We start from the raw sequence: 15,079 nt of genomic DNA, 5'->3' as shown, positions 1-15,079 counted from the left end.
GATAAAGCTTTGTACCATGGATATATATTGGACTATTATCATGGATATATAAAGCGGAACACTAGAAATAAAATATAGGAAAAAGTATTAAATAGGTTTATGATGTTATCGCTTTTGTGTAATTGGGTCATTAAACATAAAAAGTGTGTAATTTAATCATTAGACAAGTAAAATATGTACAATTAGAATATTTTTTAAATTTTTTTAAAATTAAATTTAAGTTAAAAACATTTCAATATTAACTCCCAATTAATATGGTAGAAGAAAATGAAACTCTTAATTAATACATGCAAGTAATATAATAAGATTTTATAGGAAAATTTTTAAAAAATGTTCCAATTGCATAAATTTACTTGTTTGATGGTTCAATTGCACATTTTTTAAGTTTAGTAATCCAATTATACAAAAGCAAGAAGTTCAGTGATCTGTTTGACAATTTTCCCTAAAATATATATTATAACCAAAAGATACCGAGCAGCACTTAAAAAGTACAATTACGTTTTTTTTTGAAAGGAGTACAATTACGTTATCCAAATAAAAAATGTACAATTTGTGAAGAAGAATTGTTCACAAATTAATATGAAAATTAAAAAAAAAATAAAAATAAAAATACGGTCACTCCTATGGGAGGAGAGGGAGCTCAATCTTTGATCTAGGAGATGAATTTCCAAGCTTTGTCTCCTAGATTGGAAATTAAGCTCCGTCTCCTCCATGGGGAGATGATGTTTTTTTATCCCATTATTTTTCATCTATTGTGACATAGCGCCTGAAGAAGGTTTTTCTAAAAAGTATGTTAAATAATTTTTAAAAATTAAAATAAGCAAGGTAACCTTCAATCAACATGAAAAATTATTCATTTTGATATAATTATAAGGTTTTAACTAGTTCAAAGCGTCAATTGCATCTTTTAAATATTCAGTGGCCTAATTGCATTTGTCTAATTTGGTGACCAATTTGAACCTTTTTTTTTCTTTTATTTTTAAGATTCAAATATGTTTACTAATGATATGTAATTAATCTAAATGAAAACTGAATATATATTATTCACAACAACAATAATAATAACAACAACAATAACAATAATAATGCAAAAGTCTCGGTCATTCACATATATTTATACTTTGTCCAAGACATCAATAGCATAATCTTCGACATGTAGTCAATTGATAACTAAAGCGACACACACTTTCACTATCCAAGTATGGTAATCAATGAAAGACCTTAGGGGGCGTTTGGTTCAAGTTATACAACATAACCAAGGGTATGTGAGATTCCAAAACTAACATTCCTATGTTTGGTTCATCTTCATAAGGGAATATAACATTCCCTAATTAATAAAACTTACCCTCCACATAGGATTTTGAAGGGAATGTGATTCCCTTACATTTCTTAGGTTATGTAAGATTACCTTGGATATTTACAAATTTTACCATTTTAATTCTAATTATTATAATTTATAATAATATATTTTTATGTTAGTTTATTATATATATATATATATATATATATATATATTATATTTAATTATTTTTGTAATTATATATTTTATTTTATTTTTATTACATATAAAATAATTTTATTTCTCAAGTTCAAGATTTTAATTAGTTAATATTTTTAATCATGTAATAAATATGTTAAAAGTATTAAAGTAAAAAAAAAATTAGTATAACATAAAAGATAACTAATAAACCAAACAGGTTTATATTACATTCCTTAGTTTTAACCAAACACATGGATCTAACATTCCCAGTAATATAACATTCCCAGCAATCTAACATTCCCTAAGGTAATGTGAGATTCCGTGGTAATGTGAGATTCTGTGAACCAAACGGCCCCTTAAATGTATAATCATTATAATCATTAATGAAGCATATTTAGCATTCTTGCAATGTCTTGATTAGCTCTCATAGAGTCATGGGTTATGATTTGCATCCTAACCCAATGCACTTTTCTCAAATCATGGGACTAAATTATATTGGAAGTGTATGGATCCCACTTCAAAAGCTTACACAAAGAGGATCATTGAGCTCCTTTATAAGAGGAGTTCAAAGCTCCTCTTCAAGTTGATGTGGGATTTTAGTTCCCACATCAAAACTTTATCATTCTTACTGGCCGCTAAGCTCCTCATAAGAGGAGCTCAATGGGCAACTGAAGTTGAGCCTCGGGCTCTTTTTATAAAGGAGTTAAGCCTCTCTTTTTCTAATTAAAGGGAGGGGTGTTTTGGGAAAGAAAAGCGCTAGTTTGAAATGCTGAATTCCCCCAACTATTTGAACTATTTGGCTGATCAATTATTTCATTAATTACAATTGATATGAAATATATATTCCAACTAAATTAGGATTGAATGGTTCAATATAATTGAACTCAAGATCTTGCTTCTACTAGCATCATACAATACAATAATAAGATGCAATTGTTATAATATTGTTACACAACTATTCTAATGGAACACCAACACTTATCCTAAAAAGCAGATTAATATATTGTCAATTATTCATGGACAAATGACAATCTTCATAATATATATATATATATGTAGTCTATGTTCAAAGCCGGCTAGTAGGTGGACTAGCAGCCGCATTTGACATTGTCAAATGAAAGCTATAGTAAAACTTAAGGGTGTCCATAACGATCAGAATACAAAATCAAATACTTAGTAATAATAATGGGTTTTGATGAAAATATTTTGTATGTTTTGGTAGTAGGGTGAAATTTGAGTGATTATTTATATTGATGTTTAGTTGTGTATGAACCTATAATGAACATAAAAGGTTATAAAAATACAAAAAATAAAAATCAAGGCAATTGATCCTAATATAATCACATCCAAAATATCAATATGAACAAAAAAAAAAATCAAAACAAAAATCTAAGGGTGTGCTTGGTTTACACATGAAATCAGAATCGAAATGGGAATCAAATACTTGATAATGGTAATGAGTTTTGGTGAAAGTATTTTGCATGTTTGGTAATATGGTGGAATTGAAATGATTATCAATATTTATGTTTGCTTGTGTATGACCTTATAATGAGAATAAAAGTTTTAAAAATATAAAAATAAAAAATCAAGACAATTGATCATAATATAATGACATCCAAAACATCAATATGAACAAAAAAAATGAAAATAAAAATCTAAAAATACTAATCCAAACTTAAAATTTAGATTCCCAATAAAATTGAATGATATCCCTTTTTAATTAGGGAATGAAATTTTTAATTGAAGGGGTAATCAAATCCCATAGTTGTGTTTTAAAAAGTTGTCAACCAAATACTAAGTATGATTTGGATTCTCATTCCTAGTGTTTAAACCCATTAACCAAACACACCCTAAAAGTATCAATCATTATTGCATGGACCATGATCCACACAGTTGTGTGGATCAAAAATAAAAAGTACATTATTTTTGTATTGAAGGTACATTATTTTTATACTGTAGGTACATTATTTTATGGTACATTACTTTTGTACTGAAGGTACATTATTTGATATATACTATCAAATAATGTACCTACAGTACAAAAATAATGTACTTTTTATTTTTGGTGGTCCATGCAATAATTTGCCTAAAAGTATTAATCCAAACTTAAAAATGAGATTACCAATAAGATGGAATGATACTCTGTTTTAATTAGAGAATGAGATTTCTAATTAAAAGGGTAATCAAATCTAACAGTTGTTTTTTAAAAAGTTATCAACCAAACACTAATTATAATTTTTATTCTCATTTCTAGTGTATAAACCCATGAACCAAACACACCCTTAGTATATTGAAATGTAGACAGATCATCTTACACTACTACTTGTGCATACAATGTAAAAACAAAACATGGCAGCTACAGTACACACCTTTAGATAGTGATTGTCAGTTTCTCTCGGTTACAGTCGAGAGGCAATCTCAACGGTCTCGTTTTCGGCAGTGTCATCGTTTTGGAGCAAGTGCAGTACCTCGGCAAACATGGTTGTCCTCATCTCGGCATATATCTTTCCATTCCAGTTTCTGCTCACCAGTTCTAACCCCAGTTGTTCAGCTGCTTTAAAGGTCTCCTCTGCACTGTTGTAAACCGAGTGAACGATGCCTTTCTGGAGCGCCATGTCGCCTGTCAGCATAGTGGCTCTCAAGGCAATGTCGCGCTGAGCTGAGGGGGATGCGATCTTGTGTTTCATGAGAGCGAAGAACCAGGCTGGCAGCTTGCGCCCGATATCAAGCTCGTTCATGCAAAGGAACCCTCTGTCACGCCACATTAGAATATAGTCATGGCAGAGCGCGAGTCCAAAGCCACCGCCACAGGCATGGCCAGTGAGGGCAGCGATGGTGGGCATGGGAAGAGCGAAGAAGTCAGCCACAAGTCGTTGGACAAGGGAGCACATGATCTTTGAGCGGCGAGCAGCGTCCTGTAAGAGCCAATTAAGGTTGTAGCCATTGCAGAAGAACTTCCCTTGTGCTGTGGTTATCAAAACTGACGGGCCTGTGGCTTCTGCTCTGGCCTGGCGGAGAGCAGCACTGATGGAGTTGATGAGGACCGGGTGTAACCGGTGCTCATCATTGTCAGTTAGTGTCAATACGAAGATGTTACCTCGCTTTTCCAGTGTGCACATCTCTGTGAGAAGAACCAAGAAAACTGAATGCTGGTATGGGGTTTACTCTTTTTGTGTCTTTTGGTCTGCAGGGCAGCCTGTAAGTTGAGAAGTTGCAGTAAGCCTTTATAGACAGCAAGAGCATGGAGCAACTGAGCAAGTTCACCTACAAAAAACAGAAGAAAAAATGGCCGGCTGTAAAAGTAAGTAAAAGCAGAAAAGATCAGTCCAAAACAACATATACTAAGATTCTAAGAATCCTGGTGTTAAGGTATCAAAAGATCGAAAGAACATTAATATTTTCACAATAGTAGCCATAGTATACTCATTTCAGTACAACAAATACACCATCCAAAACACATCATGCTTGAAACAAAAAATTTACACCAATGACCAGACAATCAAAATATGTAATCTTCACAGCAGACAAGAACTTTGTAATTTACAATATAATCACCCTTGTTCTTTCTACCCCAACTGCCAATGCTATCATTTTCATTGATCACAATGCTGACGCATGACAATGAATAATCTTGCACTTTCTCTTTGTACTTAACTGTTGCCTCGTAAAGATGCATTGCTTTTAAGTAAAATAAAACATCATATCAACTTCCATCTTGTGACTTCATCTGTCATTAGGTGATAGTGTAATACTGACAAGATGCCAACAGTTTCCAAGCATATACAAATGTTCTGAATCATTCATCTTAGCATGTACTCCGTATATCATAACTAACCACATCAAGAAGAGTGATTGTCATACCCAAAAAAAAATAAAATACCAACAAATTTAACACAAGCACAGAGCAACCTTGTGCACAATTTTCACAGAATTTTTATGAGGTATAAGATGATTCAAGAATTTGTGTTTTTTTTTCTTTTCCAAATTGATAATATTAGCAGAGGCCATCCCTTCACATATTGTACTTACCTTAGATAACCTTACCATTTTGTATCCTCATCGAATATTATGGTATAGCTTATCTGTTCACAGGCTTCCTTTGTGTGCTTTAATTATATAGCATTTAGTAATATATGAACTGCAGATCCAGATAAACATAGAAGAAAACCATTCTCTCATCAATTTGATGTAATCCCTTGTTTGATAAGTTTGAAATATCAAGAAGATGGGACAACTCTAGCCAAATTGGTCAAACTGTGACCTCATAATCACAAATTCATAAGGTTAAAAGTTCAACTTTGGCGGAGCAGCCTATTGAACTTCTTGGTTTGAGCGAAGTTAGTTATGGGCAACTTATGTTAGTTTACCTCCTTGAGCTCCTTTTCTTGCTAGGGTCAGGGTTTACCCGGTCTGCGGGTTGCCCTTGTCACTCAAAAACAATATCAAGAAGATTTTATACATAGGAAGTGCAAAAAGTAGTAAGTTTTTCATTGCAAGAACATTGACCATCATCATCCTAAGCATGATTTCTATGTGTAAAAGCTTATACTTCCAGAACCTCCAGCTAGAATAATCTTCATCCCGGCCTGTACCCATAGATGATTTCATGTTGAATACCTTCCAATTTCACACAATAGACAATAGAAAGAAAACCAAAATCCACATATAAATAAATGCATAATCAGTACACACTTTATTCCATAATCAGTACCTGTTCATCACATCAGTAAATTACTTGAACTGAGAATGAAGAACTAACTCACATACAGTCACAGTCGGGAGACGGCCTTCTTGGCTTCCTTTTTGCCGAAGTCTCCGACGGTCTCATCGGACTCCAGCGAGTCCAATACTTGGGCAAACAGGGTTGTCCTTATACCAGAATACGTATTTCCATCCCAATTTCTTCTCACCAATTCTTCCCCCAATTTTTCAGCTGCTTTCAGAGTCTCATCTGCGTTATTGTGCACCGAATCGACAATTCCTTTCTGCAGCGCGATGTCTCCGGTCAGCTTCGCCGATGCCAGAGCTACTTCTCGGAGAGCCACCGGCGAGCCAATTTTACATTTCATGAGCGCAATAAACCAGGCGGGAAGCCTGAGTCCAATGTCGAGCTCGCTCATGTAGAGAAACCCTCGGTCCCGGCGCATGAGAATATAGTCGTGGCAGAGCGCGAGCACGAAGCCGGCGGCGGATGCGTGGCCAGTGACGGCGGCGATGGTAGGCATGGGGAGGTTGATTAGCTCCGCGACGAGGAGGCGGAGCTTAGAGGACATAATCTTGCCGCGGCGCTCCATGTCCTGCTTCGCCCATTTCAGATCGTAACCGTTGGAGAAGAACTTCCCTTGCGCCGTAGTGATCAGAGCGGAGGGGGCCGTGGCTTCGGAGCGGGCGCGGCGGACGGCGGCGGTGATGGAATCGATGAGTGTCGGGTTTAAGCGGTGGTCGGCTTCGCCTGTTAGGGTGAGGATGAAGATGTTTCCTCGCTTCTCCAATGTGCACATCGTTTTCCGTTCGCCGACTTGCCGGAGAAGACAGGTAAGAGAACCAAATGCGAGACTGTTGCCGTTAGCCCGTCCCCGATGTTTACGCATGTGACTAAATAGGACTGTATATATAGCCACCATTAAGGTCATTATCTAGCCAATCTTCATCGTGTTAGGCTACCCTTATCTTGCAAATTTATCTCACTTTTTAAAATGATCTACTTTCATCTTCAAATTTACAAAATTTTTATTATTTATTCAACATGTCTTTAAATCTCTCTCATTTTTTAAAATAAGTCTCACTTTTTTATTATATTATAATTATAATTATAATAATAAAATAATAATATTTTTTTTTAAATAAAAGCTTGCCCGCTGCTTTCCTGCCATTTTGGCAAAAAAAAAAAAAAAAGCCAAATAAGTTGGTTATCAAATTTGCTAGCCGCATGACATAAAAAAACCAAAGAAGAAAAAAAATAATATTTGAATTCCATGTCATCTTCGACCTTATTTAGCAAAGGTGTTATTGGTTAGGCTGAGGATAGTCTAAGATGATTTGACACATTGACATAAAAACCAATTGTCTGAATGCCCTTTAATTTGACGGAGTAAAATGATGCTCTTCCGGAGCTCACAACGAAAACCTTAGCAATGATAGTAAATTTGTTAGATGTTTGAATAAAAAGAGTATCCAAATGTGAACACAAGAAAAAAGAGGTCATCAATATGACGTTTGTTTCAAGCAAGACAATTTGGTTGGATTCAACTTTGTGCTGCTCGCTTAGGTTTCAGTAAGATGCTTCGGGGTGTGGCACACACACGGGCAGTGCCTTTTACACTCATACGTGAAGCATAACTTGTTGTTGGACCAGAGTTATATATGAAGGAGGGTGCCCTCGACTAGTTCGATAACTTAAGTTTGGGACACATTTGTGTGAATAGCTGATTTAGATTCAGTCATTGACTTAAAATCCTTAAAGCTTGAAGTCAGTCAAAATGTGTCATTAGAAAAAAGAATCCTTCAGGGATTTCTATAAGGCATATAATTGGTATCACAAGGGATAAATTAAGGTTTAGCAACAACAAGTGCAACCGAGCAAAACCATGTCACATTTTGTGATATGCAAACCCACGAATAAGATATCAACTCTTTGTCAATATATAGAACGCCGGTGAAGAAGCCTTGTACCCTGCATGCCGTCTCTTCTAAGCCGGAGACCGCCGCCAGAAGAGGAGAACTGAGAGAGCATCGGAACTGGACCAGAAAAGTTTAAATTTCATTGCCATGAAGGACGTAACAACATCAATGCCAAAATCACACAAACACAAACGACCACCAAAAATCATCTTAAACTAAAATCCAAAACACCATCAAACTAAAGCAAGCAACACCGGAAGAGGGAGGCAAATAAGGGACGCCAGGCTAAAAATAGAGAAACGACGTTACAGATTTGGATGCGGAGCTCCAAATGCGACCGTGACCACTTTCCGCTAGAACTCAAAATGCAACAGATCTAGACTCAGATCCTCCGATCCTCTACTATAAAATTTTAATATCTTCATCTAAGTCGCATAAGGTTAGCTAAATGCAGCATGGAGAGCATTCCGTATCTGAACAAGAACTGCATAAGCTTGCTTGCGATAATACTCCAACCATTACCCATTCTATGGCTACTTTATCATCTCCCAAAACACCAAAGGTCTACCAATGTATTTTAAAGAACACCCAAAGCATGCAGCAGCTGGTATAAATATAAATCAATTTTGTTTTGAGTCACCAGATCCTCTATTCGAAAAAAAGGGGAGAAGAAAGCATCTCCCTTCTATAACTTCCTTGTCTCATGATCATGATGGCAGATCTAAAAGGTCGCATCAATCTGGTGAAGAAGTTATATATATAGGTGATGAGGACATTGAAGTGCAAGGCAACAATGCTGGTAGTGCACCCAAGTTCTCAGACCAGCAACCCTCCAAATTGGCTGGAAAAAACACCAAACATCAGAGTGAAACGGTGGAATAGCAGCCACTAAACGGGAGTGGCTGAGGACAACCTCAGCCATGAAGAAGCTGAGGCCTGGCCTCGACCACTCCCATTTGGTGGTTGTTGTTCCACCGTTCCACTCTGATGTTTGGTGTTTTTTCCGGCCGATTTGGAGGGTTGCTGGTCTGAGAACTTGGGTGCACTTCCAGCGTTGTTGTCTTGCACTTCATTATCCTCATCATCTATTTATATAACTTCTTCACTAGATTGATGTGACCTTTTAGATCTGCCATCATGATCATGAGACAAGGAAGTTATAGAGGGAGATGCTTAGGAAGTTATAGAGGGAGATGCTTTCTTTTCCCCTTTTTCCGAATAGAGGCTCTGTTGACTCATAATAAAATTGATTTATATTTATACCAGCTGCTACATGCTCTGGGTGTTCTTTTAAATACTTTGGTAGACCTTTGGTGTTTTGGGAGATAATAAAGTAGCCACAGAATGAGTAATGGTTGGAGCATTATCGCAAACAAGCATTTGCAATTCTTGTTTAGATACGGAATGCTCTCCAGGCTGCATTGTGCTAACTTTATGCGACTTAGATGGAGAAGTTAAAATTTTATAGTAGAGGATCGGAAGGGCTGAGTCTAAATCTGTTGCATTTTGAGCTCTAGAGGAAAGTGGTCACGGTCACATTTGGAGCTCCGCATCCAAATATGTCACGCTGTTTCTTTATTTTTAGCCTGGAGTCCCTTATTTGCCTCCTTCTTCCGATGTTGCTTGCTTTGATGGGGTTTTGGATTTTAGTTTGAGAAGATTTTTTGTGGCAGTTTGTGTTTGTGTGATCTTGGCATTGATGTGGTTACGTCCTTCTTGGTAATGAAATTTAAACTTTTCTGGTCCAGTTCCGATGCTCTCTCAGTTCTCCTCCTCCAGCGGCGGTCTCCGACTTGGAAGAGACGGCATGCAGGGTACAGGGCTACTTCGTCGGCGTTCTCAGGGTGATCGTGGTTCACCGTCGGCAGAGCATGGATGGCCGCCGACACTCTCAGAAATTTCTAATTAATGCAGTAATTATTTGGGCAGTGGCCGACTTGAGTTTTCTCAAAAAGTTGGCGGTGCAATTAATTTCTTGGGACTCCAACGTTTTAATTATTGCTCAAAGTTTTTTTTTTTTTGAATTTCAAATCTCACCACCTGAAGATACACTATTATTACTCTCTAGTTAACTCCGCTACGCTCTCAAACTTGGGAGTATGAGGGGGCTGGTGACATGATAATTGGGCAATGTACTAATCTGACCCGGTACGGGTCCGTCTCATCAAAGAACAATTACTAAGGAGCCGAACACACTTGTGGAGACGGGTGCATGGAAGTCAAACGGTCACCCGTTACACCGACATGACACATTGAAGAGTGGAATTACTCAGTGGCTCCCCATCATTATTACCCGAGTTCGTTACACTCACAGGAGAAGAGCCGTTGCACCCATAGTAAAAGTAGTAGACCCTATTAAAGAGAAATGAGGGCTCTGTTTTCTTACACGCACATTCTTATACTAAACAATTGTACTTTACTAATATACAAATATACTCCAGTAACATTCTTACCGTGACTATGCATCACACGGGACAATACTAGTTCTTTTATATTATAAAATAACATTATAATGATTTATTTGTATATATTTGTAATTTCATATGTGTGTGTGTGTGTGTGTGTGTGTATATATATACACACACACACATACATATACATATAGTAGTGATCAAATGAGTTCGTCCTGTTATATGAGTCCGTGTAGATAGATCTGGGTCATTGAATGCTTGAGATCAATGACTTAGATTTCGCCAACTGTGCAACGCGAACTGTGCAAGTGAAGTGCATAGTTGGCCTAATCTAAGCCATTGATCTCAAGTATTGAATGGTCCAAATCTATTCACCCAGACTCATGGGGAAGGGTGGACTCACGCGAACACTGGCTTTTATATATATATTGCTTCATACATGGGATTTTATATATTATGTATTTATTTGCCAAGTGAAACGTTAAGTATTAAAAAGTTTTGTTTTTAAAAATACTTATAATAGTTTCTAACTAATAAGATAACAATTAAGATGAATAAAGTGTTTTTTAAAACACCCAATTATTCTTGAATGAATTTACGTAAAATATAAATTTTAAGTGTGTTTATCTTACCGATAAGCATTTGAAATCATTACTGCCATTTCTAATCAAGCTTTATAGATCGATTGTATCCTCTATATTTCAAATTTCCTACTAAATTCAAGAAGGTAAAAGTATCAATCTATGTATAAAAATACTATTTAAGTAATAATGTTTCTCAAATTATAAAAATTATTTTAAGTACATACTCTATATTGATTATTTTAGCTAAGTAATCGTCAAATTAAGATATTGAACATTTAAGGAATATATATGGTAACCAACATAATTAAGAATAAGCTAATTATTTCTCAGTAACCTATTCTTTAGAGATAGATCTATAGAAACCCTTAAAAGAACAGAAAACCGAGACAAAATGTTGAATCAGATTATAGATCCACTTGAAAAAATAATAAAGTGAGAGATGAACTTAGCTGACTGAGCAAACTTTTTTTTTTCTTAGATCGTCCAATTCTATGTCGGCGTATAACTTTAGTCTTAACTCCTGAAAATCGAAATCTGTACATAAAAGGAGCAGATCTAGTCATTCTCATCAAAATAGTTTTATCGTCGTAGTTCTTGAAATAGTAAAGAAATCGGAGACAATACCATGATTACTATGGTTATCTGCTCTGAAAATTGAATATTTGATATACGATCTAAAAAAAATAAATAAGAAAATGGAGGTGGATGCAAGGGTTCATAAATGAGTAGAGAGAAGTCAAGCACACCACAAAGAAGGTGAAGAGTCTGTGGATGAAGATTAGGGTTCGGAAATGAGCTTTTATATATGGGTTGTGATTTTCAGGTTATTGGCTACAAGCCTACAACAATGGGTTAAGGTTGGGTCGTAATCATTTAAAAAAAATCAAAATAAGGTTTGGGCCTAAATTTGGGTTATATTAAGTGACATATATTTTTTATATATTGTGAAATAACATATTTTATATATATATATATATATATATATATATATATATATATAATCGATAAACAAAACGTAAATAAGTATATGAATGGAAAAATCTACTTATCTTTTCGGATCTATTACATTTGTTGACTCTCTCATTGCCGAAGACGGTGTAGTCCCTTTCTGGATAGTGTAGTTTACATAATCTGTTCATATACAAAACTTAAATAAATGAAATCCACAACAGCCAAAAGCTACGGTGAGTATATCTTAAAAGTTTTTTAGCCGTTGATTACTTTTAGTACAGGGTATTTTATATATTATGTATTTAAGTTAATTTATTCCTAATTATATATATATATATATACCTTTCAGTACAGGGTATTTTATATATTATGTATTTATTTGCCAAGTGAAATGTTATGTATTAAAAAGTTTTGTTTTTAAAAATACCTATAACAGTTTCTAACTAATAAGATAACAATTAAGATGAATAAAGTGTTTTTAAAACACCCAATTATTCTTGAATGAATTTACGTAAAATATAAATTTTAAGTGTGTTTATCTTACCGATAAGCATTTGAAATCTTTACTGCTATACCCATTTCTAATCAAGCTTTATATGTTGTATCCTCTATATGTCGTCAAATTTCCTGTTAAATTCAAGAATGTAAAAATATCAATCTTTGTATAAAAATACTATTTAAGTAGTAATGTTTCTCAAATAATAAAATTATTTAAGTACTCTATATTGATTATTCTCATTTCAGACGGCATATAATTGATTTTTAGCGAAGTAATCGTCAAATTAACATATTGAACATTTAAGGAATGTATACGGTAACCAACATAATTAAGAATAAATTAATTATTTCTCAGTAACATATTCTTAAGAGATAGATCTATAGAAACCCCTAAAAGAATCTCATATTCATAGATAGAATAAAAAAAATAAAAATAAAATAAAAATAAAAAAAGAGAACGTGAAACCGAGACAAAATGTTCAATTAGATTATAGATCTACATGAAAAATAATAAAGTGAGAGATGAACTTAGCTGACTGAACAACCGATTTGCACCTGGAGAGAAAATGAAATCCACAATGGCCAAAAGCTACGGTGAGTATATCTTAGCAGCTTTTTAGCCGTGGATTACTTGGACGTGCGAAGGATTAAATTGTAACCAAAACGTGCCTGAAACAGAGAAGGTAGAAGACATTTTGTTGTGAAGATGTTAGAGAGAAAGACGAGCGCAGCAGAGAAGAAGGAAGTGCAATCGTCAAAATTGTTGTGATTAGGGTTTGTGGTTCAGGTTTTATAATTGGGTTAATGGGCTTGGGTGTTGGGCTGAAAGTCTAATGGGTAATATGGTTAGATGATTAATTTTGTTATGGGCTTAGCAATCGATGTTTTTTTTTTCTTTTTTTTTTTTCATGAAATGAAACAATTCATATTTCAATTAAATTTATATACATTGTAATATTTTGTTATGTACATAATATACAATGAAAATCTATTTTTTAATAAAATTAAATTGTTATTCGTGTTTATTTTTTATACTTCAAATACCTTTATTATAGTTTGCATCTAATAAATAAAATCATTTTTGAATTAAGAATAAACTAATTATTTCTCAGTAACATATTTTTTAGAGATAGATCTATAGAAACCCCTAAAAGAATCTCAGATTCGTAGAGAGTGTTAGGAACATATTGTAATAGGTTTTGATGATACCAACTGTAAAATATAATCCCCCAAGTCTCGATTCATAGGAAATACATGTAAGTTCGACAAGTAAACTAAGAGCGAAAAATACAACCGGGTAATTGAGCTCAACTCGGAAAATATTTAAGCTTAGAGTAAACTTGATTGAACACCTTAGAAGTTTCGTGTTGTAAGTCGTTCACAGATAGATCAGAAGAAGGCACGAAACATCACTAGAGGAATAAGGGTCTGCGAGACATCAACTAAGTCTTGAGACATCAGAAGAGTCCGAGACATGGGAGCAACACATCACAGTCTCGAGACATCGATCCAGTTCGAGACATCGATCAGTCGAGACATCAACATTTAGTCTCGATGGACTGAAACTTCTCCGAAGGAATGACACGTGATCAATACTCAGAGATAAGAGTTATTTAAGTTTGGAGAAGAAGAATATCATGGAGATAAAATATTAAGGAGGTGCTGAACATGAGAACACGAGTCAGCTGGAAGTGGATGACACGTCAGACTTCCACAACAAACGGTCAAGAGGTGCACCAATCCTAAGTCGGTCTTATTCCCTAAAACGAGGTTTAGTGGGAATATAAAAAGAGGTAACCTTTGCCAAAAGAAGAAAGTGGAGCATGGACTCAATATAGTGGAATATGGGATATTCAGTACAAGACAAAAGGCTCAAGTTACAAAGACCACAACTCCATGAAACATGTTGAAATTGTGCAAGTCCCATAATCGGCATCGGAACCAGATTTCAAACGGAATAATTTTCCCTCCAACGGAATTGTTCCCTACTCTCATATATAAGCACATGAAGACACAAAAGAAAGATAGCTTCTCGACAAAAACGAACAAGCATACTAAGAACGAGGTGTCTGATTCAAACGTTAAAAGCGCAAGTGCTTAATCTGGAATATCATTCTTGATATTCAAGTGCGAGAAAACACATCTAAGTGTTTTGAGAGAGTAACATAGCTACAACTCATATACATCTAGAAGGTGATCAAAGCTGCTCAACTAAGAAGATTATCCAACGATAGCTTTTGATCAGATTGGAGATTGTTACACAACCTGTGATAACCGGAACAACCTTGCTTTGGAGAAGGCAAGAAGAGGCGGAGTAACCTGGAGGCTGTCTTGTGAAGATCCTGAGGCTTGAGGCAGGCTTGGTGATCAAAGCTCAAGTGCTCGATAGGTGGAGTAACAATAAGCGGGGCGAAAAACCTGAGGCTTGAGGCGGGCTTCGTGATCAAAGCTCAAGCGCTCGATATTGTACTAAAAAGGGAAGTTTTAGTGCAATCCTTCTAGGGAGTTTCTAGAAGAAGAGTGGACGTAGGCGG

General features: G+C 35.2%; 2 protein-coding genes across 5 annotated transcripts; both read right to left on the bottom strand.

The window, feature by feature from the left end:
* Positions 1-3,694: 3,694 nt before the first annotated feature.
* LOC116020703 (enoyl-CoA delta isomerase 1, peroxisomal-like) lies at positions 3,695-7,063 on the bottom strand. Of its 4 annotated transcripts, none has more exons than XR_004098824.1 (3): positions 6,248-7,063; positions 5,510-6,066; positions 3,695-4,744 (listed from the first exon to the last, which is right to left on the bottom strand). XR_004098824.1 is itself a non-coding variant. In XM_031261197.1 (2 exons), exon 1 carries the CDS (start codon positions 6,979-6,981, stop codon positions 6,250-6,252), a length of 732 nt encoding a protein of 243 aa, XP_031117057.1. In that variant the 5' UTR covers positions 6,982-7,063; the 3' UTR covers positions 3,695-4,744; positions 6,244-6,249. The 4 variants fall into 4 exon arrangements, 2 of the variants coding, with proteins under 2 accessions (XP_031117057.1, XP_031117058.1); XR_004098825.1 differs by having other exon boundaries at positions 5,525-6,066; XM_031261197.1 differs by lacking the exon at positions 5,510-6,066 and having other exon boundaries at positions 6,244-7,063.
* On the bottom strand, positions 3,880-5,156 carry LOC116019667 (enoyl-CoA delta isomerase 1, peroxisomal-like). The gene is made up of 3 exons (XM_031259959.1): positions 5,036-5,156; positions 4,646-4,744; positions 3,880-4,601 (listed from the first exon to the last, which is right to left on the bottom strand). Exons 1-3 carry the CDS (start codon positions 5,154-5,156, stop codon positions 3,880-3,882), a joined length of 942 nt encoding a protein of 313 aa, XP_031115819.1.
* Positions 7,064-15,079: the final 8,016 nt, after the last annotated feature.

This window comes from Ipomoea triloba, chromosome 5, assembly GCF_003576645.1.
Source record: "Ipomoea triloba cultivar NCNSP0323 chromosome 5, ASM357664v1".
NCBI lineage: Eukaryota > Viridiplantae > Streptophyta > Magnoliopsida > Solanales > Convolvulaceae > Ipomoea > Ipomoea triloba.
This window is presented reverse-complemented; position numbering and strand designations above follow the sequence as displayed.

What these genes read in the sequence shown, in the direction of transcription:
- LOC116020703 (XM_031261197.1), bottom strand. Translation starts at nt 6,981, where the DNA reads ATGTGCACATTGGAGAAGCGAGGAAACATCTTCATCCTCACCCTAACA.
- LOC116019667 (XM_031259959.1), bottom strand. Translation starts at nt 5,156, where the DNA reads ATGCATCTTTACGAGGCAACAGTTAAGTACAAAGAGAAAGTGCAAGAT. An exon ending in TTGGGGTAGAAAGAACAAGG is followed by an intron (nt 4,745 to 5,035) that starts GTGATTATATTG and finishes TGTTTTTTGTAG; the next exon opens with GTGAACTTGCTCAGTTGCTC. An exon ending in GACCAAAAGACACAAAAAGA is followed by an intron (nt 4,602 to 4,645) that starts GTAAACCCCATA and finishes TTCTTCTCACAG; the next exon opens with AGATGTGCACACTGGAAAAG.